This window comes from Oryzias latipes, chromosome 14, assembly GCF_002234675.1.
Source record: "Oryzias latipes chromosome 14, ASM223467v1".
NCBI classification, from domain to species: domain Eukaryota; kingdom Metazoa; phylum Chordata; class Actinopteri; order Beloniformes; family Adrianichthyidae; genus Oryzias; species Oryzias latipes.
The window spans coordinates 23,924,483-23,948,054 of NC_019872.2; the positions used below are offsets into that span (position 1 = coordinate 23,924,483).

Below are 23,572 nucleotides of genomic sequence, written 5' to 3' on the forward strand. Positions count from 1 at the left end.
TGCCATCAGAATGTCAAGTCCTTGTGTCATTGTCTACGAACAAGACAGTCAAATTACTTAGTCATGTTGTCAATATAACTGTGTACTTTAGAGGGAGGTTCTGATGTAAACAATGGCTAAAGTTTTGATGACAATTATTGTAAAATGTAAGTTATAGCTTTTTTGTTTGATTACAAGAGACTGGACAAGATTCACATTTACACTTTTATTGTTCATATTGTAATTTGTTGACAGACCATGTCATACCAACATAGAAAAAACCCACTGCAAACAGTAACACAAAGGGAAAAAAAGAGGACAATATTCTGTCCAACAGTACAGGCAGTGCAGTAGGAATTGGTGTGGTCTTCCTACACCTCTTGTCATTCCTGTATGTTAGGCCACAAATTCTCATCCACATCACAGCGAATATCCTCTTTTTCAATGCAGCGAAATGTGTTTGTCACATTATGACAACTTGGTCAACCATTTTGCAGGTAATGACTTATACTATGAACTAATGACTAGGTGTTTTGAGGAGTAAGACTATTGCACAGTGAAGTATATAATACATTTTGATCAACATGACATAAACAATTGATAATGTAGCAAAGAGCAGAGAATTGTACATAAACATTTGCATGGATGTACCAAAGCAATTGCAACTCGTTCAAAGAAGAGAGAAACTGCTTATATGATGTGCACAAGTGACATCATGATGTGAAGATTGAACAAATAGTTTTGGGAATTTCATTCTGATCTGAGAATTGTACTAAAGCGACTGAGAAAAACTGTAATAACGAAGGTCCCCATTCATATTTATCTTTTATGATTTTAAAGTATGACCCCTCGCAGATCCTGAGGTCCTCTGATACAAGCCTTTTGGTTATCCCCATATTTTGGTAAAGTTAGATGTAGGGACAGTGAAAATAAGCCACCCCCTTGTTAATTATTTTATAATTGTTTAATTTTAAAACTGTTTCAAGTGTTGTGGGTTCATTACAAATAGTGTAGTACTGTAAATGGCCAGCAGGTGGGACGAGCGCTGTCGAGCAAGGATGACGTCATGCTGGAGCGCGCAGAGCAGCATGAGAGAGACGAAAGAGAAAAGAAAAGAGACCAGAGTAGCGCTGAGAGTTCGTTTTCCTAGAAAAAACCCACCTGTATGAGCTGGCATCCGCTGCTGTCCTGAAAAGGACCCGTAAATAAACGCACAAAATGTTCAGTCATCTGCTGCTCATTTAAAGTGTGCAACACAGAACTAAAACTAAAACAGTTATTATGGATCTCTCGTCTGTGGAAAATCCTCCCAGAGAGCCTCAGAGCTGCAGAGACTGTTCATGTTTTTAAAGGCAGGCTTAAGACAGACCTACAGTATGTCAAGCAAAGAGATTGAACACTGCATATTCAACCTGAGCCTAAGTCTGGAGATGGTCCCAGACCTGTGGAAGGCCTCCTGTGTGGTTCCAGTTCCTAAGATGGCACACTCTAAGGAGCCGAACCACTACAGACCAGTAGCCCTCACCTCCCACTTAATGAAGACCATGGAGAGGCTCATCCTCAGCCACCTTCGCTCAGTGGTCAGCTCCGCAACAGACCCGCTGCAGTTTGCCTACAGGCCGAACATTGGGGTGGATGACGCTGTCATCTACCTGCTGCACCGGGCGTTGACTCACCTGGAGGATGCCGGAACCGCTGTGAGGGTCATGTTCTTTGACTTCTCCAGCGCCTTCAACACCATCCGGCCAGCTCTGCTGAGAGAGAAGCTGGAAGGGACGGACAACTGATTGCCTGGACTGACTGACTGCTTGGACGACCAACTACCTCACCAACAGACCACAGTATGTGAGGCTACACAACTGTGTGTCGGAGGTGGTGGTTTCCAGCACTGGTGCTCTTCAGGGGACGGTGCTCTCACCGTTCCTCTTCACCCTTTATACATCTGACTTTATCTACAACACTAGCAGTTGTCACCTCCAGAAGTTCTCTGACGACTCGGGCATTTTTGGCTGTGTGTCGGGGGGGAACGAGCTGGAGCACAGGTCAGTCATCAAGGACTTTGTGGACTGGTGTGAGCGTAATCACTTGTGCTTGAACACCAGTAAAACGAAGGAGATGGTGATTGATTTCCAGAGAAGAACATCACAATACACACCGGTGAGCATCCAGGGCTCGTACATTGAGGTAGTGGACAGTGTTAAGTACATGGGTGTTCACCTCAACAAGAAACTGGACTGGACTCACAACACTGATACCCTGTACAAGAAGGGCCAAAGTCGCCTCCACCTTCTGAGGGGACTGAGGTCTTTTGGAGTGTGCAGGCCTCTCTTAAGGACTTTCTATGACTCTGTGGTAGTCTCTGTGATCCACTACGCCGTGGCCTGTTGGGGAGCAGGCAGCACAGACCGGGACAGAAAGAGACTTAACAAGCTGGTCAGGAGGACCAGTTCTGTCCTGGGCTGTCCACTGGACTTTGTGGAGGAAGTGGGTGAAAGGAGGATGTTGGCCAAGCTAACATCCATCATGGACAATACCTCTCACCCACTACATCAGACAGTGGAGGCGCTGAACAGCTCCTTCAGTTGCAGATTTCTACACCCCCCATGCAGGAAGGAACGGTTCCGCAAGTCATTCATCCCAACAGCCGTAAGATTGTACAATGCCACAGTTTAAATATGCATGTACAAACCGGTTATCATACATCCATAGCCCATCTGTGTATTCTGTGTTTTTACTTTATTTATTTAATTTTATTATTACGCATAAAATATGTTATGTCGTAATAGTGTACATAAGTTATTACATACTTTTTTTACTTTTTCTAGTTTTGCACATTTTGTATTTGTATTTTTGCACAATTTGAACACCCCTCATTCTTTTGCGCATTGCTGTCATTCTTCTCTACTTTTTGAACTGCTGTAACAATTGAATTTCCCCAATGTGGGATCAATAAAGAATATCTCATCTCATACCTGCTAATATGTTCAAGACTTCACTGGGTCGTTTCTAAATTCAAGGACATGACATGGTCTCAGAAAGGTAACCAAATTTCAGAGAATTTAGATTCAGAGCCATTAAGAAAATGTCAGATGTTATCCAGCTTAATAAAAGAAAGTGAGTCTTTTATCCATTGTGAATGAGTGGGTGGGCGAGGATCTTTCCAGTAAATCAGAATAGTCCATCGGGCAACATTTTATTTACATATTTCACCCTACTCCCAGCCTTTTCCTCTCTCTCTCTTTTCCCACAAAGACACCTTGCTTCTGTTCGTCTTGGCCCAACAGTAGTCTAATTTCCACCAGCACCTTGCTGGTCACCAGCATTGATTCGAACAACTCACATGGCTTCGGATTTTCTGTTGGAAGCCCATTTCAAGGGCCCTTTTCTAGAAAATCATTTGTTTGCATTTTCTTTATTGGAAGTATTTAAAATTCCTTTAGCAATTTATTTTGTGAGTTTTTGTTATTTTTTTTAGTATCTATCAATGAGTTTTTGTGTCATGACCCAAAACAATGCAACAACAATACGTTATTCGTTTTCTATTAGCCAGTTCCTAAGTTTTACAATACACCTAAAACATTTCAGGTATTTTCCAATTTTTTTTTAATATTAAAATGCTGATTGAAATAAATACATTTCATTTTTATTGATCAAACGTTATTTATAGTTGAAGAAAAACTAAAATCAAAAAACAAACATAGAAAATTCTTTAGGGACATCTATGACTCATCTAAGACTTAACATACAAATACACAGATGACACATTTATTTGCATTTTGAAACTTGAACCACCTTCCTCAGGTGTAACACAACTAAAGGTAGAAAAGCTTCTAGAAGAGAATGTCATCTAAATTAGACGCAGTATTTACTTCAGGGTAAAAAGCTCAACAGTTCCTCATTACACTTTATAATAAAAAATCTTAAGCCTCAGTTGCCCGGAATGCATTTTAACTACAAGAAAATCATAGAATCAGCAGCGCTTACCTATTGCTTTGATTGGGTAACTAAACCAGCTTAAAATGTTTTTATACTAAATTGACAAAACATGTACTCGTCCATTTTAAAAGAAACAGACTGAATTTTCACGCAAGTTCTGCACTTTCTGAATGTTTAACATTGGCTTAGAAATAATAGTGGTTAATGTCAAAACTCCAAAACTGGTCAGGGAGTGTGGTTATTCTTTTCTAATAGCTACTTTTGGTGGACTGCTGTGAGGTATCATTTTCTATGATCAGTAAATTTGACTTTAGTACATAAACATTACCATAAGCAAAACAAACCTTCTATACGGAAAATATTTGCTGTTCATTAACTCATAAAAATGTTTATGGTTTTTTTTTTTGGCTCCTCAGGGGCTGATCCTAACTTTTACACGGCAGCTCAGATGGTACAACAGAACAGGTCTGATGGTTTGATCTCTTAGACCATAGATCAGAGAGGTCATACATCTGGGAAATATTATGAAAGTGACATAAAAAATATTCTGAATCCACAGAAATGCCATTCTTGTTAAAACTTTAGAAAGGGCAACGACCAGTGGGTTGTTGATGGTGGAAGACAGACTGAGTCCCAGCTGAACCAGATGCAGTAGCAGAGTGTGTCGAGCCTTACGAGCTAAAGCTTTGTCTGTGGAGGCTGACCTGGCAGCTACTATAACCCCCACGTAGGAGGAAGTGACGGCCACACCTGCAGATACAAACACCACACAAGTGTACGCTCTGTCGTATTCTGCTGTCAAAACCCCAAGAACTAAAGCAATGTTAGAACAGAGATCATAAACTTCCATCTTTTCAAAAGGAAACTTCAAAAACATCAGAACTCGAGTCAGGTTGTTGAGTGAACTGACGGCCCAGACTGCAATAACTGCAGCTACTGTGTTTCTGACCGTGATGACGGAAGCGTGCCTCAGTGGGTAACACACAGCCACGTACCGCTCCAAAGGCATCAACACCAGAGTTAGAGGAGAAATCCCAGTGGTGAGATTAGCCAGCATGCTGAGTATAATACACAGAGAATATACAAGTTTGACTCTACAAACAGACAGTAGGAATTGAACCTGACTCTGTGCCAGTTGAACAGTGTCTGCAAGAAGGAGATTATAGAGGAGAATAAAGCGGCAGGTTTCCCGAAACACCGGTTTACTCCTCAACGTGAACAACATGATGCCATTTATGAAGAGAAAAACACAGGAGGGAACAGTAGAAATAATGGAAAAGATCAACGTTCTCACAAAGTTCTGGTAAAGGTATTCACTGGTGACATCACCCTGAGATATGTTTGCCATGGCAGACAATAATCAAAACTGAGCACACAATGAAGAATCAATACAGAAAAATAGGACGGTCTTTAAAGAAGAACCTCCTGCTTGAGGAGAAAATCCCAGAATCGTGCAGAGACGTCACCTGTACTTGTTGTGATGAGGGCAGATCTGCTCTGAAGGGTTTGCTTAGGATGGTGTGTCATTTATGAGCTCTGCCCTCACATGCATCAGATGATAAACAAGTGATGTCGTAAGCATTGCAAAAACAAAAAACTATTCATCTAGTTTTGCCGTTTTGGACGTGTAAAAGTGTAAAAATTATTTTTGGCTTGATTTCAATGCACTTATTGGCCCTTCACTATTAAATTGCGTAATGTAAGAAGTGATTGATGGAAAGTAGCCTGTTTTAACTGTCTGCCACACTAAATACTTTTAATGACCAAGAAGATGGCATTCTTCATTCATCTTAAGGGGTATTGAGGTAACTTTTCCCTATATTCAATTCAATTCAATTCAATTCAATTTTATTTGTATAGCCCAAATTCACAACAACAGTTGTCTCGATGGGCTTCGCATCTGTAATTGAAAAAGTGAAACATAAACTCAAAAGGATCATGAATACATAGAGTTCAATAGGAAAATACTAAATTGAATACAAACTGACTAAGCTAAACTTGTATCCCTGCCCTTAGACCCCCCTTCATATAGGCTAAGCTTCTCACTCTGTCTGTTTGCCATTGACTTTTCCACATTTTATTAGTTTCCTTTATGGCTTAATCACAACCCACAGATCAAGATCATTGGTGAGGGTTAGAATCGAGATTCACCTTGAGATTTACTGAACCCTGTTCCAATTTCCTAGTACTGAGCTATTGCCCCCCAGTTTTTGTGCAATGCTAAAAATATACTGTGTGTCAGTTAATAGAGAAATACTATTTTCAAAATCTAAGAAGATCAGTTTAGATTTTGTAAACAATGTTATCCTGATGATGGAATTTAGAAATATGTTTAAAAGGCTGTTTCCACTGTATGAAGAAATCAAGAATCAGATGTTAAATAGTTGCTTTTGTTATAGTGAGGACATTTTTAAAATTCAGTAGGTTTTTAAAAAATCCACTATGCTTATGCAATTTTGTTAAGGCCAATCATATCATACCATAGTATCCAGGTCAGCAGGTCAGAGAGGAGGCTATACCACACTCCCACCCTGAGCTTGGGTCCAAAGCCCCAACAACCACAGATACGCTGAACGAGACAGACAAGATCATGTCTAGAATGAACACCAGGCAACCCCAAAACCAGCTGCAACGGTTAAGTGATGTACTGCCTGAAAGTCTCCTGGAAGCTGTGAATGAAGCATTGCGGGCAATTCCTACCACAACAATCACAGAAACCAATGAACTGGTTTACACTTGAGCAGCAGTGATCTTTGAGATACTTGGCTATAAGAGCAACCATGGGAGAAAACAATACCCACCATGGAAGCAACAGTTAGAGGCCAAAATCAAGGCAACTCGGAAGGATGTGAGTAAGCTGACAGAGGCTCAAAGAGGTACAATGAGAAAGCAAGTACCTAAGAGATACAGCCAGATGCCCATACCTGAAGCACTGGAAACTGCCAAACAAAGGCTCCTAGCCTTGAGCAGCCACCTAAAGAGCTACACAAGAGACAATGAAACCAGACGGATAAAGAGGCTGTTCGCAACTCAGCCTGCAAAAGTGTACGCTCAGTGGCAGGGTCAAAACAGCCGATCAGACCCACCAAGTCTAGAATCTGAACAGTACTGGAAAAGTACATGGGAGAGAGACAGCAGATAACAGCAATTCCCAGTGGCTGGTCTCTCTGAGAAAAAAAAACATAGGAACCTTCCTGAACAGAATCCAGTAACCATCACAGTGGCAGACATCCAAGAAAGAGTCTCAGGTATGAAGAACTGGACAGCACCGGGCCCTGACATGATACATGCCTACTAGCTAAAGAAACTCACCACACTTCATGAGCTCCTGGCAGCACAAATGAACCAGCTGCTAAGAGATGGGACTCACTAACGTAATGGCTAACGGAAGGGCGAACGATCCTGATCCAGAAGGATCCCTCAAAGGGTGCAGTCCCATCCAACTACGACCAATAACCTGTCCCTCCACAACATGGAAGCTCATGTCTGGCATAATTGCAACCAAGATAAATAGGCACATGGATCAATACATGAGCAACACACAGAAGGGCATTGGTAGACTCCAGAGGAGCCAAACACCAACTCCTGGTTGACAGAACAGTCGCTCGAGACTGCAGGTCACGACACACCAACCTGTGCACATCCTGGATTGATTAAAAGAAAGCCTATGACTCAATGTCACACACGTGGATCACTGAATGCATGGAGCTGTACAACATCAACAGGACTCTAAGAGCCTTAGGAAATTTGATGAAGTTGTGGAAAACCACCCTTGAAGCCAATGGGATGCTGCTTGGACAGGTGTCCATCAAATGTGGGATATACCAAGGTGATGCTCTGTCCCCACTGCTGTTCTGCATAGGTCTGAACCCCCTCAGCCAAATAATCACCAAGACTGGCTATGGATACCGACTCAGAAATGGGGCCAACATCAGTCATCTTCTCTACATGGATGACATCAAGCTATATGCTAAGAGCGAGCGTGACATTGACTCCCACACCACCAGGACCTACAGTACTGACATTGGGATGTCATTCAGGCTTTAAAAATGTAGCCGGATGGTGACAAAGAGAGGCAAGGTAGTCTAAACAGGAGGGGTCTCACTCCCAGAAGGAACAATAGCAGACATTGAGGACAGTTACAAATACCTTGGAATTCCACATGCAAATGGGAATCTGGAGCAGACAACAAGGGAAGCTGTAAGAGCTAAATACCTCCAACGAGTAAGGCAAGTCCTGAGAAGCCAGTGGCAAGAACAAGACCCGGGCAATAAACAGCTACTCACTGCCAGTTATCAGATACCCTGCAAGAATAATAAGATGGCCAAAGGAAGAGATACAGACCACGGATGCTAAAACACGAAAGGTCCTCACCATGCATGGAGGGTTCCATCCCAAATCCAGCACCCTGATACTGTATGCTAGCCGCAAGGAGGGAGACCGAGGACTAGTGAGCGTGGAAGCCCCTATCCAGGAAGAAACTTCCAAGATCCATGTATACATCAGGCTAAAGGCCCAACTGAAAGCATGCTCAGTGATTGTTTTAGGCAATAGAGAGCAGAGGATGCAGTGCTGGAGGACAAATCCTCATGAGAAGAAAAACCCCTGACCATAACTGAAGTGGCTGATATCAAAAAGTCCTACCAATGGCTAAAAAGGGCTGGCCTACAGGACAGCACTGAAGCACTCATCCTGGCAGCTCAGGAATAAGACCTTGAGCAGCAGAGCGATAGAGGCTCAGATCTACCACACCAGACAAGACCCAAGGTGTAGGCTGTGTAAAGAGACGCCTGAAACAATCCAGCACATAACTGCAGGGTGTAAGATGCTGGCAGGGAAAGCATACATGGAGCGCCACAATCAAGTGGCTGGAATAATATACAGGAACACGTGTGCAGAATATGGACAGGAAACTCCAAGGTCAAAGTGGGAAACACCCCCGAAGGTGGTAGAGAAGGAGAGGGCAAAGATCCTGTGGGACTTCCAGATCCAGACTGATAGGATGGTAATGGCGAACCAACCAGACATTGTAGTGGTGGATAAAGAACAGAGGAAAGCCGTTGTGGTGGATGTGGCAGTGCCAAGCGATGGGAACATGAGGAAGAAGGAACATGAGAAACTGGAGAAATACCAGGGACCGATCAGAGAAGAACCGGAGAAAGCCTGGAAAATGAAGGTGACAGTGGTGCCTGTGGTAATTGGAGCACTCGGGGCAGTAACCCTCAAGGTGGAGGAGTGGCTACAACAGATACCTGGAAAGACCTCAGACCTCTCAGTCCAGAAAAGTGCAGTGCTAGGAACAGCTAAGATACTACGCAGGAACCTCAAGCTCCCAGGCCTCTGGTAGAGGACCTGAGCTTGGGTGAGAAACCATCCTCGGATAAATAAATAAATAAATAAATAAATATGGGCTATAAGTGGACCATAAAGAATTTTATAAGGCTAATGTAAGTTGCACGCGTTCATGACATATGACTGATGCTGTCATTAGCCATAAGTGAGGTTCGCACACTGACTCTGTACTGACTGTGTGCAAATACTGATTAGGGTGTGCAGGTGATAAGAAAATGCCCGTACGATGCCTGTGGGATGCCCACAAAAACTACACTGATTGAAATTCTAACATTCAGGCTGCATGTGTGGAGCGCACACTTATAACTTCAACATCAATAACAGGCTCCTCACATGAAGCACAGGGTTTGGAGAGGTTTAAAAAAAAGAATCTGTACATCACACCTATGTCTCACCCACTTCACCCTTTACTTACCCTTTATGTTTATTGTGCAAGTGTTCCCATGACTTGTTTGTTACAGGATGCTTGTAGGAAAAAATATGCATGGATATTTCTGCTCTAGGCCCTCACAGAGCGGCCTACAAATATGTGCTTGGGGTCACCAAAGGGTAGGTAATTATTTGTTGTGATTCCCTCAATTTCAGTTTTAAAGGTTCTCAACCAAAACAAGTCTTAGCCAATTTCAGGTCCTTGGAAAGGCTACAAATTTATTTATCAGTCACTGATTCTGCAAGTTTTTCAGCATAAATACAATTAAGCTGTGTAGGACACATTATGAAAAAATGATTCAGGAAATCACATTGAGGAATTTTCAAAGAATTTATTTGTATCACAGACAATTTTATTGCACCTCTGAAAACATAGTTTTTTTCCTATAACATAACATAATATATATATTGTATTCTAGTTTGCTTTTTATCTTTTAATAGACTTTTTTGGCAAAGTGCTAGTAAAAATAAGCCATATCAAAGAACATACTTAAAAGAAAAATTACCTTTGTGAAAGTTAACTCACTGAGTTTTACATTAAGTGTAATAAATCAATGTGACTATTTCCTAAGATTTCTCAGGGTAAACAAATACAGCTCATAGAGTCTCAACATCAATTAGAAAAAAAGGTTTGTATAGCTTTTGGAATTACAAATGTCATTTTGTTCCAAAAATCACTGAGCTCAATCAATTAGGTTTGGCATTACAGTGACAGCATAGATGGTTTAAAAGGACAGGCCTAATGGTCTGATCTCTGATGCCATAGATGAAAGAACTCAGACATCTTGGAAGCAGTAAAAAAAAAAAATATAAAAGATTCAGGATGCGCACAAAATTCAATCTTGTTACAACTCTACCAATAGCTATGATTATTGGAATGAAAATTGTGGCAGAAACACTGAGCCCCAGTTGCACCACATGCAGCAGCACCGTATTTCGAGCCTTTTGGGCTAAGGCTTTGTCTGCAGAGGCAGACCTGGCTGCTATGATGACCCCAATATAAGTACAAATGACAGCCATGCCGGCTGTAACAAACAAAAGAGTGGTGAATGCTTTGTCATAGTAATCAGACCCAGACCCTAACAGCATTGCAAACATAGAGCAAAAGTCAACCATCTGAAGACTCTGCAGTTGGTAAAATGGGTATTCAATCAGCAAAAGGTTCTGTGTAAGCATATGTAATGAGCTTAAGGTCCAGATGGCACTGATGGCGGCAGTGGTGTTCCTCATGGAGGTAATGGAGCCGTGCCTCAGTGGGTAGCACACAGCCACAAACCTTTCCAACGACATGATCACCAGTGTAAGAGGAGAGATCACGGTCATAAGGTTGGCAAGTGATGTGAGAGATCCACACATTGGATAAGTCAAAGAAATTCTACAAGCGGCAAGGATGTGCAGCAGCTGACTCAGCACCATCTGTATGGTGTCTGCAAAAAGAAGGTTAAAAAGGAGAATGTACCGACAGGTCTGACGAAACACAGCTTTGCTCCGGAGACTGCGCAGCATGGTTGCATTAATGAAAAGAAACATGCAGCATGGCAGCGCAGTGACAGTGGAAAACAGCACCCTCTCTTCTGTTCCCTGAAACCGCTGTTCTGTGGTAATATTAATCAGAGATTCGTTCACATTTGACATTTCAAAAAGAATAAAACAATTACAAACAAGAACTTTAATAAATCAGTGGATGTGAAGCATATCAAAATCCAATCCAAATCCTTTCTGCTTGGTTTCCAAAAATGAAAACAGACATCAGCAGGGAGCTAGAACATCTTTATGCTCAATGCCCCACAGCACAAACTGAACGTTGGCTGCATGTGAGCTTCAGCGCTTAGCTGCCTTTAAAGTCCAATCCTATTTTTCTTGATGTCACCAAATAGTCCCCAGAGACGTGAGTGGAGAAGAAACCTTTGTGTATGCCAAATTGTATTTACAGGCTTTTATATGTTTTGGGCCTTTGTCTGATGTGGCTATAGCTTATTTTTGGATCCAACATTGCAAAGATTGTACCCTATGTGTGTCAAAATTCATTGTCTTTAACACAATCATGTTCATTAGTGAGATTGGGTTGTATTTACAGATTTATCTAATGTTTATCTATCTTGGGTAACTCATTTGATTTCTAAACATTCGTTATGTTTTGCCCTTAATGGGTTTGAGTTCTTTAACGTAATGTACAAACAATTTACTGCTCTCATAACTTTATTTAGACCTTTTGCAAAGACCTGCAGACCTGTTGCAAAAATTGGATTAGTTTTTGCCGGCCTGATTGATCTTACTGAACATTCTGTTGTTTTAGGCCTAAGCTACACCAAAAATATAAACAAAACACCTTTGTTTTTTTGCTCCCATTTGTCATGAAATGAACTCAAAGATCTGAAACATTTTCTACATAAACAAAAGAACAATATTTCTCAAATTTTGTTGACAAATCTGTCCAAATCTGAGAGTGAGCGCTTATCTTTTGCAGAGATCCATCCCATCTCACAGGTGTGCCATATTAATACGCTGATTAGACAGTGTGTTTATTGCATAGGTGTGTCTTAGACCGGCCATAATAAAATGATCAGATGCTCTACACATCACAATGCAACAGATGTTGCACAGTCTGCGGGAGCCTGCAGTTGTCATGCTGATAGCAGGAACGTTTGTTAATTAAATGTTTATTACTCTGCCATAAGCAGAGTGGTTACTGGCAAGAAGACAGCTAAGAAGGTTCATTAATAAGTGTATATGACATATAGATTGTCAGGAAAACAATGAGAAGCAAGGTATATCACATTAAAAAAATGTGATAGCTAGAGTGGCCACTTTGGTTCAGTTGCTCTGCTCTTGTATTCAGACTGAGGAATCCTTAGAGTGAATCAAAGCTCAGTCCAATTGAAAACAAACTGAGACCACCTCAAAAGAGGGATCAGAGAGCGGTTCCTGTGGTCTGCTTGGGTGTATTAAGACTATTAATTTGTTCCGGATTATGTGGGGAAATGAACTCTGGTTCACTTTAAGTGAACTAAATCTGTCCACTCAGACTTCTATATAGAAATAAACTGATATTACTCCATTATTCCATTGGTCAGAATAACAATTCTAGATTTGATATTTTTATTAACATATTCTTGCTAATCCTAATTTTTTTATTATATTTTTTCTGTATTGCAAGTTGTTCAAGTTATAAACTGACCAACCAGCTGCCTCAGTAAAAGCATGTGGTGCCCGCTGGCCTCCGCCTCAATCATTTGATCAACAGATTCTCCCGAGTCTGCTTTCAGTGGAAGCAGGCTAATCATGCTGAGTTCTGATTGGCGAGAGTAGTTACTAGAGAAACTTTCACTCAGACCAACTCAGACCAATCACTGTTGACTGGCTCCAAATGTCTGCGCCCATATTGTGGAAAAATTGCTTCCGGTCGCAGCTCTCAACAGGTGCAGAGTCCATGTAGGTGGAGAACATAGTCCACTGACCCAATGTCCCCCTCCTCCCTCTGTACTCGTTTGAAGTTCCCATGGATGTGGGAGTTGAAGACCTCTCTGACAGACCTCCCCAGCAAACCCTGACAGGAGGGTAGGGACTCATGTCCCTCTTTACTCGAGGGACCAAGACACACTGCTAAAGGTTGGATGAAACAAGTACAAAGTCGTTGTATGCTTGCACTTGCATTTATTGTGTTGTCAGGGGCTTTGAAACCCAAAGATATAGTAGCTCAAAATGGAAAGATGTTTCAATGAGTGTGCTGAAACTTCTCTCATCTTCTTTGTCTACAAAGCTTACGATACTTCCCAGGTGATGTATTTAAGTCTGTTAGTCTTCATGTCTATTAATTTGTCCCTATCTTCCCTGTCTATCATTTTCACTTTTTTTAGACACGGGCCTCTAATAAAAGGATGTTCTTCTTGAAGTCCATCAAACTTGAGTAAAAACAGGAGAAGACATCTTGTGTTTGAGCTAAATACTTTTAATGAAATAGTGATTAAGAGCACAGGGTTTCCGTACAAGACACAGATGGAGGGAACAACAGGAGATCAACTGGGCCATTGACATTTGAAAAAAAAAGATCACGAGATGAGTCAATTTTGGCTGATCAGGGTTGGTCTGGGAAGAGCTAGCCCAATTGTGATCCAAAGCAACAAGGGAAAAGAGGAAGTCAGTGGTGGTGGAAGAGGTATAACAATTTGAGCAGGACCAATGCATCATTAAAGCTATACTCTAGTTTTAAGAAGGAATGTGGATCTGCTGGGAAGACATTACAAACAGGGTTTCAACCTGAATGGTCATATGGAGAGCTTTCTACCGAGGGTGGCCCAAGGTGCTTAACAAAAACAGCCCTATTCACACACAAACAGACACTGATGGTGACCAACATTGGTGCCAACCTAAAACCACAAGGAGCAATATGGGACTCAGTGTCTTGCCCAGGGAAACTAGCGCAGCAGCTGGAAAGATAAAGATGTGGATTTAAGGCAAAAAACTCATCAGATGTTTAGTCACTAAACCCCTCATTTCTCAGGCAAGGAGGAGATAGGCAGAAGAAAAATAGGACAAAAGAATAACATGCCTATTCAGGCCTGTAGAAATTAGGAAAAGGACAAATTCAGTTTTATATTTTGGAAAAATTTGAAGTTCAAAAGCAAATATTAACAAAATAAAAGGAACAGCATAAATGTGAAGTGTCCAACAGACATGAAACTAAAATGAAACAACTGAATCACGGAAAAAGAAATAAACAATTTTTGTTAAAGTTACATTTTTGATTTAGACAAAAGAAAAAAAGAATACAACTTCAAACTTTATTGATTTATATAGCGCCTTTCATTTTGGTTAAAAACACAAAGCGCTTAACATAAAAGAAGATAAAATAGTCATAAATGTAATAAACAGATGGGACCCCTCCCTCACCAGATTCCTCCCTCCACCCGCCCAGTTCCCCCAGTAAAACCCTGAACAAAAACTAAGAACTGCAGCATAAAGAAAAGGTCTGGCTCGGTTCTGCTGTGAGGAAACGATTTAATGGGGATCCATTTATTCCGAGGCCCAGCCCGACCGTGGGGGTCATTACCACAGCGCCCGCCCAACACAGAGCAGCCTAGGGCCCACTCTACAGCTATTAGCCCACAGAGCGGGACCCCAGCCGGCCCAATGAGAACGAGCACAGCAGCAACAGCACCCCCTACAGGCGGAGCTGGTAGTGCCCCAGAACAACGGATCCCAAAGAGGAAAACTGCATTATGAAACATCAAAAAAAAAATTAGGATAAAAACAATATTAAAAATAATCTTAGATATATCAATATTAGTAATTTTAAAAATAAATAAATTTTAAAAATAAATAAATAAATAATTAAAATACTAAAACGATTCAAATGTAATATTAAATAGCACCCATGTAATAACAATAAAAAGGGTAGTATATTAAAAACATAAAAATCATGATATTAGTCCTTAAAATTTAAAAACTATAAAAAATAAATTATGTATTAAGTAGAGAAAACAGTTAAATCAATAAATAGATAATGAGTAAAATAATTAAGCATTTGCCAAAGTCATGTAAAAGCCAGATTAAAAAGGTGGGTCTTCAGCCTCTTCTTAAAAACCTCTATAGACTCTGAAGCACTGAGGCTATCTGGCAGGCTGTTCCACAGGCGTAATGGTGGAACGAGGCCTCACTGTGTGTTTTGGTCCACACCTTTGGAACAACCAAGAGGCCCGTGCCAGAGGACCTCAGCTTTTTGTGCCTCAATCAATGCAAAACATGCACATGAGATCGTGGAGAGACTGTCAATCAATACAGACTACAGAGTTTCTCTTTTTGTTGACATTTTTGGTTGCTGGTGTGCTGCGGAATTTTTGTCAAGGAAAAAGTGAACCTTTAGTTAAAAAAAGGGTTGAAAAACACTGCTATATTCTATGTCAAGTTCTCCAAGATGAGAGGCGTGCACACACATGCGCATGCACACACACTGACATCTTTGGCTCATGGTGTCTCTGAATTGGCTGTCACCTTGGACGTGTCCAGAAAATGAAAAGAGAACACTGGGAATTCCAAATGTTTGTGAGAAAATTTTTTTTTTTTACAGCAATCCAACAAATGTATGGACCAAACCCTTGTTTTTAGCACACACATTCTCTGCCACCTCCCGTTATCTGTCCAGAACACCAATTAACCCTTGTGCTATCCTAGGCATTATAACATCGGGAGTTGGGTCATCTAGACCCACTAGACAGTTCTCTGAACCTTTTTTCTTCAATGATTTGTGATCTTCACTGGTGTCCATGGATTACATGAAATCTTTCCACCTTTATCCACCTTTGTCATTGTAGGGAGAACACGTCAAAGCAAGGGTGGGGTCATCTAAGATAGCACAAGGGTTAAACAATACCCGCCCGCAAAACACTAAAATAATAAAAAACCCATTACAATAGAAAATATTGAATCTTGTAAAAACATAAAAACATGCATGTATATGCTTTAGAAAAAGTAAAAGTTTGAAAAAATTGAAGCTGAAATCAAATTCCACACAGGATGTAATGATGTGCTTAACCCTCCTGTTATGTTCCTGGTCAAATGGACCCATTTTAAAGTTTGAACATCTAGAAAATATAGTTAAAGTATTTTTTCGGCATGAAACTTCTTCTGCTTGCCTTAATTAGCGTAATCAATATATATTATGAAAATGGTTCATCTCACATATATGCAACCCCCCCTGCATGTTTATATAACATAGATGATGTTCGGGTCAATTTGACCCGACAGTCAAAATGGAGGTACAAGGATGTCTTATTATAAGTAGTATTGCTTTCTTTGCAGCTGTGAGACATATTTCAACCCAATCACACACATAGACACACACAAACACACACACACACACACACACACACACACACACACACACACACACACACACACACACACACACACGCACACACACACACACACACACACACACACACACACACACACACACACACACACACACACACACACACACACACACACACACACACACACACACACACAGGTGCATAGTTGTTATGACTTTTAACAGAAACCATCTATAAACTCAACCCACATTCAGTGGACACTCAACAGGGGAGGGGCAAAACATATAAAAGATTCTCTGTATGGAAGTCCTTCCAACATTACACTCTGTCAGGCAGACCTTTACAAAATGAGCAGCAGAAGCAGAAAGATGACAGTCCAGGAGGCTCTGGAAGTCATCACTGATCATTATCAGAGGGAACATCTTGAGCTAAATTCTGATTCTAATGATTCTGATTTTGAAACGGATGAAGGAATTGCTATTCCTGTTCCTCCAAGCAAGACATTCATGTCAAAGAATGGTGAAATACATTGGTCTTCATCCTCAAATATGCATCAGACAAACCTGTCTTCAGAAAACATAAAAAAGACAGTGCCAAGGCCCACCAGGATGGCAGTGACTCATGTTGACTGTCAATTCAATTCAACTTAATCTTATTCAATTCAATTCCATTCCATTCCATTTTATTTGTACAGCCCAAATTCACAACAACTGTCATCTCAATGGGCTTCGTATTGGTAATTGAAAAAGTAAAACATAAAATAAAAAGGATCATGAATACATAGAATTCAATAGGAAAAAACTAAATTGAACTAACTAAGAAAACTAAACTAAACTGTCCTCCCTGCCCTTAGACCCCCCTTCGCGGTAAGGAAAAACTCCTAATAAAAAAAATGGATTCCGGAAAAAAATAAGAAACCTCAGGGGTGTCCACATGAAGGAGGGATCCTCTCCCAGGACGGACAGGCGATGTACCAGAACTCATAAAGAGGAAATAGTTTATCAAACGCTACAACAACATATTTAAAGTCCAGCAGACGAGCTTCATCCAGATGGAGTTGGGGGGACAGCCGGGGGCACGAGACGAGCCGGAGACAGGACTTAGGTCAAGACAAGCGTGACCTGTGCGAAATGTGCAAAATTAATTTGCACAAAGCACAGTGTGATGACTAATCACTCTTGTGCTGTGTAGATGTACAGACACACACACAAGTTCATATTGCGATTGCTTGTCTGTTGTATTGTGATTTTGTTTTTTTCTGGTTCACAGTGCATGTATGAAAAACAAAATTTCAAGATTATGTCTCAATGTTATGTAAAACTATTGTATTTTATATGTTAGTCTTTTAAAAGTAATACAGTAGTGAAAAATTCAAAAAAAGTTTGAACATGTATATTTTTAAGAAAAACTAGTGAATTATCAAATAATTTAACCACTTCCTGTTAGTGGTAAAAAACGCAATTTTAACTAAGTTTTTGAAAGAATAACTGGTAATGGAGTTAGTGATGATATATTCACACTACTTGTTAGGATTTTCTGGGTTTCAGACATTTTTTAATTAATAAAATAATAAACTGCACAAGACCGCCACTACAATTTCAACATTTCTGTCAACGAAAATTTGCGTCATAGCCTGCGACACAGGTTTCTACCAGTAGGGCTTTTTTTATTTTGATTTTTTTTTTACTTTTAGCGGACCGCTAGGCAGGTGGCTGATTTAAATCGAACCACCGTCAGTTCCGTGCATTGATCTCCTGCTACACAACATAGTCCGATGGCTGTCCAGGGGTGACGTTTTGCGTCACTTTGTCGTCTGTTTAGAACACGTGAAAACATTCCTGAAAAGCAAAGACCTGAAGTACCCGCAACTGGAAGATACAGTGGCTCGAAAAGCTGCTCTTTTTGGTGGATATGACTGTGACAAGCCACCTAAACGAGCTGAATGAAAGTCTGCAGGCACCGCAAATGCTTGAAGCTGTTCTGTCATTCGAGCGCAAGCTGACTGTTGTGGGGCACGCACGTTCCATTTTATTGTTTTTTTTGAATCCTCAAATAAAAATGACATCAAAAATTGAATTTCTTTGTTCCATTTCTTTAATTTTATCAAAGCAATGAAACATAATTCATTGATATTGTAATGAAGTTAAACTTGCGCAACAGAGCAGTCACGTGACGCGTTGTTCTCCGCAGAATGCACTCCAGGGCAAATAAACATTTAATCGTTAATAATGCTCATTATGTATTTGTAGCCAACTTAGTCATTTTGATAGTAGGCTAATATAGCTAATATAGATACATATTGCATGTGTTGCCTTCATTATAAGGCTTAAATAGGGCTTTTAATATTTTGCGGCTCCAGACATGTTTGTTTTTTGTTTTTTTCGTCCAATTTGGCTCTTTCAACATTTTGGGTTGCCGACCCCTGCTCTAGGATAGAGGGTCCATCCTTAAAAATCCTTTTAACCTACTTGATCAGGACAATTGGAGCTTTTAAAGTTCCAATTTTTTGTAACAAGCACAAATAGGTAGAATTTCCCAGTCTGATGGAAAACAACATGGTTCTGAGTCATATTATCGTTCACATAGACTCCCGGTGATGTTTTTTGCTGAACACAACACTGCTTTGTCCACCTCCATCTTTCATCCAGACCAGTGTGTGAATGAGTGTGGGACTGGGTGAATGTGTGTGTGACTGTAAAGTGCTTTGTCCTTGTAGGTAGAAAAGCGCTAAATAAGTATACGCCATTTACCATTTACCAGTGTTGGTGATTCCCCTGTAATCTGTGTAATCTGCAGCTGCAGAAGAGTCAGTGGGTAAAAGTTGAACTCATTTGGATGTTTCATAAGCTCACAGGGCACAGATAACAGGCATCATTTTGAGAGCAGCGTCAAAACAATTCGATGTTTTTGGAAGACTTGACCAAGAGTGGGTCAAAGTCTCTAGGCGTTAGACTTTGAAAAGCTTGTCACAGAGAGACAAAGAGGTTGTTGTTTCTGCTGAACTTGTTTGTGTTGGACTTTGTCCATTGAGATTTCTGATGTAAGCAGGAGAAAATAACCATGTCTTAAAATATGAAGAAGCATTTGAATAATAAATGTGTCTAAATGACTCATCAGGGGACTGCATGGGTCACATGCTGGGATTTTTTTTATTGGTCCCACAGAGAGTTTTCAAATTAAAAACATGTTTGAACATCAACAACTTCTATGAAGAAAGTTTAGAGTAACTCTAGACTTGGAAGAAAATTTGATCTTTTTAATTATTGAATTCTGTTTGTTCAGGTTCAAATCCATTAATTGTCAAATCTGGTGATAAACAAACTTTAAAAATTGTTTATGTGTTTGAAGTTACAGCTAACTACCATATAATGTCAAACACAAACAAAGCAGACATGTAAAGCATCGAGTCACTTCCTGTTTTTAAATTCAATTCCTCTAACAAATAACCTTTTTTTTTTTTTAAATTCCCTGATAAATTTCCCACTCTGTCCCATGTCTTCCTCAAAATTCAATAGTGAACTTGTTTTAACTGTTCATTTTACTATTATCTCTTTACAGACCCACTCCAATGAATATCGTGGTTTTATCATGTTGTTGTAGCATTTTTCTCATGATGGTAGACAAATATAAAAGGATTTAACATTAAACTGTTTATAACAGCTCTCAGTTGTGACTGTTGGCTGTACCTGAGAATTGGACTGAGTGTGAGTGACATCACTCATGGAAAACAGTTTACTTCCTTCTCCAATCAAATGCAGTCAAGTCAGTCGCCATTTTCTCACGATACCGGCACCAACATTTGGAGCCAGACAACATCATTAAGCAGTAAATGGTCTAGTTGGTTGAAGTCTTTGTTTCTTTGGCAACTTCTGTCGCCATTCAGGAGTGAGCTTGTTAGAAGTCCACACCCTTTCCACTTGAAAGCGGGTTCGGGAGAATCTGTCAATCAATCATCTTGAATATTCGAGGTGGTGGCCAGGGAGCAGCACATGTTTTTGATTAACCTGATTTTCCAGTTTATAAGTATAATAACTTACACTAGAGAAAAAATATCATGAATGAAGATGATCAACAATATGTTAAAAAAACGTGGCAGAGTGTTTCTCCACAGAAGTATTTGTGTGGTCTCCAGATGTCTAACACTAGTTTTCTCATCTCAGAAGGCTCTGATATTAGTTCCTTTGGTCCAAGCATCTGTCTTGCTGGGAATTTAGGCCTGGAAACAAGCTGTGTTTTTCTTTGAATGGAAAATACTCACGAGTGATGTGTGGACTCTAGGAGGGGCTTTCTCCCACAATATAGGGTGAGCCAGAGGGTCTGGCTCTCTACTAATGCTCTGTCACACCTTGCAAATGCGGGCGACCTGGTTTGCTAGACTGGATTATTCCACTGAATTGCATTTCTGCATTAAGTAAGGGATAACGGCTGACAAAGAGTGCATGATCAGAAATGAATGCACGCCTTGGAAGCCTGAACTGTCCTCCGCATCGCGTCAGACGGCTACTTCTGTGAAGTGCATTCATTTTTTTAAAATTCACACTTCATCGACCATTATCCCGCTTATACCATGGTCACTTAAAAAAGAAAAAAAATATTCAATCAGCTTTTGGTACTTTCTTTTTGTTACTTTTTTGGTTTGGGTCGCTTTTTTCACAAAAAGTAGACCATTTGATACATGGGGCGGCGCATTGTGATGGTAAAATGACAACGAGCTGAGCTGGCACGACCTTCATTGCAGCAGCAAAGGAAAGTGATATCTATGCTGATGGTCACGAAGAGTTAAATGAAGCATCCGAGCAGAGAGAAAGCTCACCTTTTACCGCTTGTTTTTGTCCAGATGATGAAGCTAAAGTTTGTTTTAAAGAAGCCAGTGCAGTGATACAGAACATTTAAAATATGTGACCAGAACTTCTTTTTTTAGGCGTGCGGTTATCACTTTGCATTATCACTTTTAAATCCACACCAAGCAGCCAATCACAATCAAGTATTTACCCAGACCGTGGTATAAGTAAAGTAAAGACTCTTTCTTCTTTTCTAAGTACTCCTTTTTTATGTCCGTCTGCAATGTTTACATATTTAGATGCTTAATTCTCCTAACCAGACTCAAGCCTAACTAGAAATTGGACTTAATTTCAGCAACTTAATCAAAATAATAACAATTAGATAACGATACTCTAAGATTAAGATACTTCATTGATCCCAGCTTGGGAAATTGGGTAATATTGTGCACAAAAAATTTCAAGATAAGACCTGGGGACCCTCACGTCTTGTCTACCTGCAGAGGAGAACTTTCTGGGAGTATGGCAGCAAGTCACTGAAGCAGTGGAATTTGGGCCTAATTAAATGAAGTTTGGTTTTGAACCTGACAACATTTTGATCTGCATTGACGGTTTTTGATTGTCTCCTGGTCATTTTCATACATGTTTCTTTAGAAACCTTTAGATGTTTGTCACATTTATCCCAGACGCTAATGATGTCTTGATGAACTTGTTTTTGTGGAACAGATGCTCAGTCTCCTCTGAGGCGTCTGATGCAAACAGTCTGCTTTAATGAAGTGCTTGATGAAAACAAAAAGGAGTGCATGAATATTTAATGTATCTAAATGACCTGTCGTGGGACTAACTGCGTCACATGTAGAGGCTTGTCTTTTTTGCCCATGGAGACTTTCATCAAACTAAAGCAACATCTCCCCATCAACAGGAAGCATCATTAGAAAAGTTTGACTTTGAGTTAAAGTTATGTTGTCTTTTTAAAAAATCTTTCCTGCAGACTGCAGTCACCAGGAATTCAGAGAAAACTGTTGCAATGTAAGCACTTGTTTGTCATTTTAAATCAACCTGTCAAAATACCACACAATGACAACCATCAAAGCATTCTAAAATCTTATTTGGCTACATATTTTTCAATTTAACTTTCTTGACTGACATCAACTTTGATGTTCTATGGTGTTAACATGATCACAAATATGACATTGGCCTGACCAGTTTATTAGAGTAACATGAAGATTCTTTGGTTTTCTCGAAAGCCCTGCTGGTGTAACCCATTATGGTCATCTAGACCTCACAAGACATGTGTAGTTTCATCATTTGTGGAGTTTCATCTGTCCGTCAGTTGTTCATCCAAAATTTCCGATCCATTATTCATGGAGCAGCTATTCCATACTAGCAGTTCAAAGAGCTTTGCAGCAACACATCTCTGTGGCAGCTTATAGGAGAAATCAATAAAAACAAAGGCTACGTTCACACTGCAGGCTGAAATGACCCAATTCCGATTTTCTTTGCCCCTATGCGACCTGTATCTGATCTTTTCATGACAGTCTGAACGACACAGATCGGATCGTTTCAAATGCGACCCAGGCAACTTGGGTATGTGGTCCTGAATCCGATATATATCCGATCTTTTGAAATGCGACCGTCTGAACAGCCAGGCCACATGTATCCGACCCGAACGTCATCGATACGCTACAAACGTCATAATTCTGCATTGAAGTAGGTGGGAACGAGAACATAAACAACAACCATGGCAGGCGATGCTGCTGAGACCAGTCAGTAGAAGGGAAGCGAGGTCACCAATTGGATTCATATTTGGGGTGACAGCTCTATTCAGGTCTAACTCGAGGGCTCTTATCGCAAACAGGTGGTTTTTGAAAAAAAAAATCGCCAGCAAAATGTTACGGGTGAAGGTTGAGGACGTACCCAGGTGCAGTGAGGAGGAGGAGGCAGGAGGTTCCAGGCAACAGGATATTTAATGACATCGACAAAACAAAAACCACTGCTTAAGCAGGCAAAACAAAACTCCAAACTCGAAAAGTTGAAATGCACTCAACAGGGGAAGAACATAATATGGACCAGCACAGGAGGAAGGGAACGACAAGATTTAAGTACATAAAGGACTGACGAGACACAGGTGAACACAATCAGGACAGATGGGGACCGAAGTAAAACTCAAAACTCAAAACCAAAGTACAAAACAGGAACCTTTCAAAATAAAATAGGAAATGATCTGAAAACAAACAGAACAAAAAGAGAATCAAAATACAAAGGCAAAGAAACTGAAACCGCAAC

The 23,572-nt window shown here is 40.4% G+C and overlaps 2 protein-coding genes across 2 annotated transcripts; both read right to left on the bottom strand.

The window, feature by feature from the left end:
• Positions 1-4,327: 4,327 nt before the first annotated feature.
• On the bottom strand, positions 4,328-5,263 carry LOC101162546 (olfactory receptor 4K2-like). The gene has a single exon (XM_023962800.1). The coding sequence runs from the start codon at positions 5,261-5,263 to the stop codon at positions 4,328-4,330; it is 936 nt and encodes a 311-aa protein (XP_023818568.1).
• Positions 5,264-10,251: 4,988 nt separating this feature from the next.
• On the bottom strand, positions 10,252-11,331 carry LOC101162777 (olfactory receptor 1496-like). Its single transcript, XM_004076757.3, has one exon. The coding sequence runs from the start codon at positions 11,329-11,331 to the stop codon at positions 10,384-10,386; it is 948 nt and encodes a 315-aa protein (XP_004076805.1). The 3' UTR covers positions 10,252-10,383.
• Positions 11,332-23,572: the final 12,241 nt, after the last annotated feature.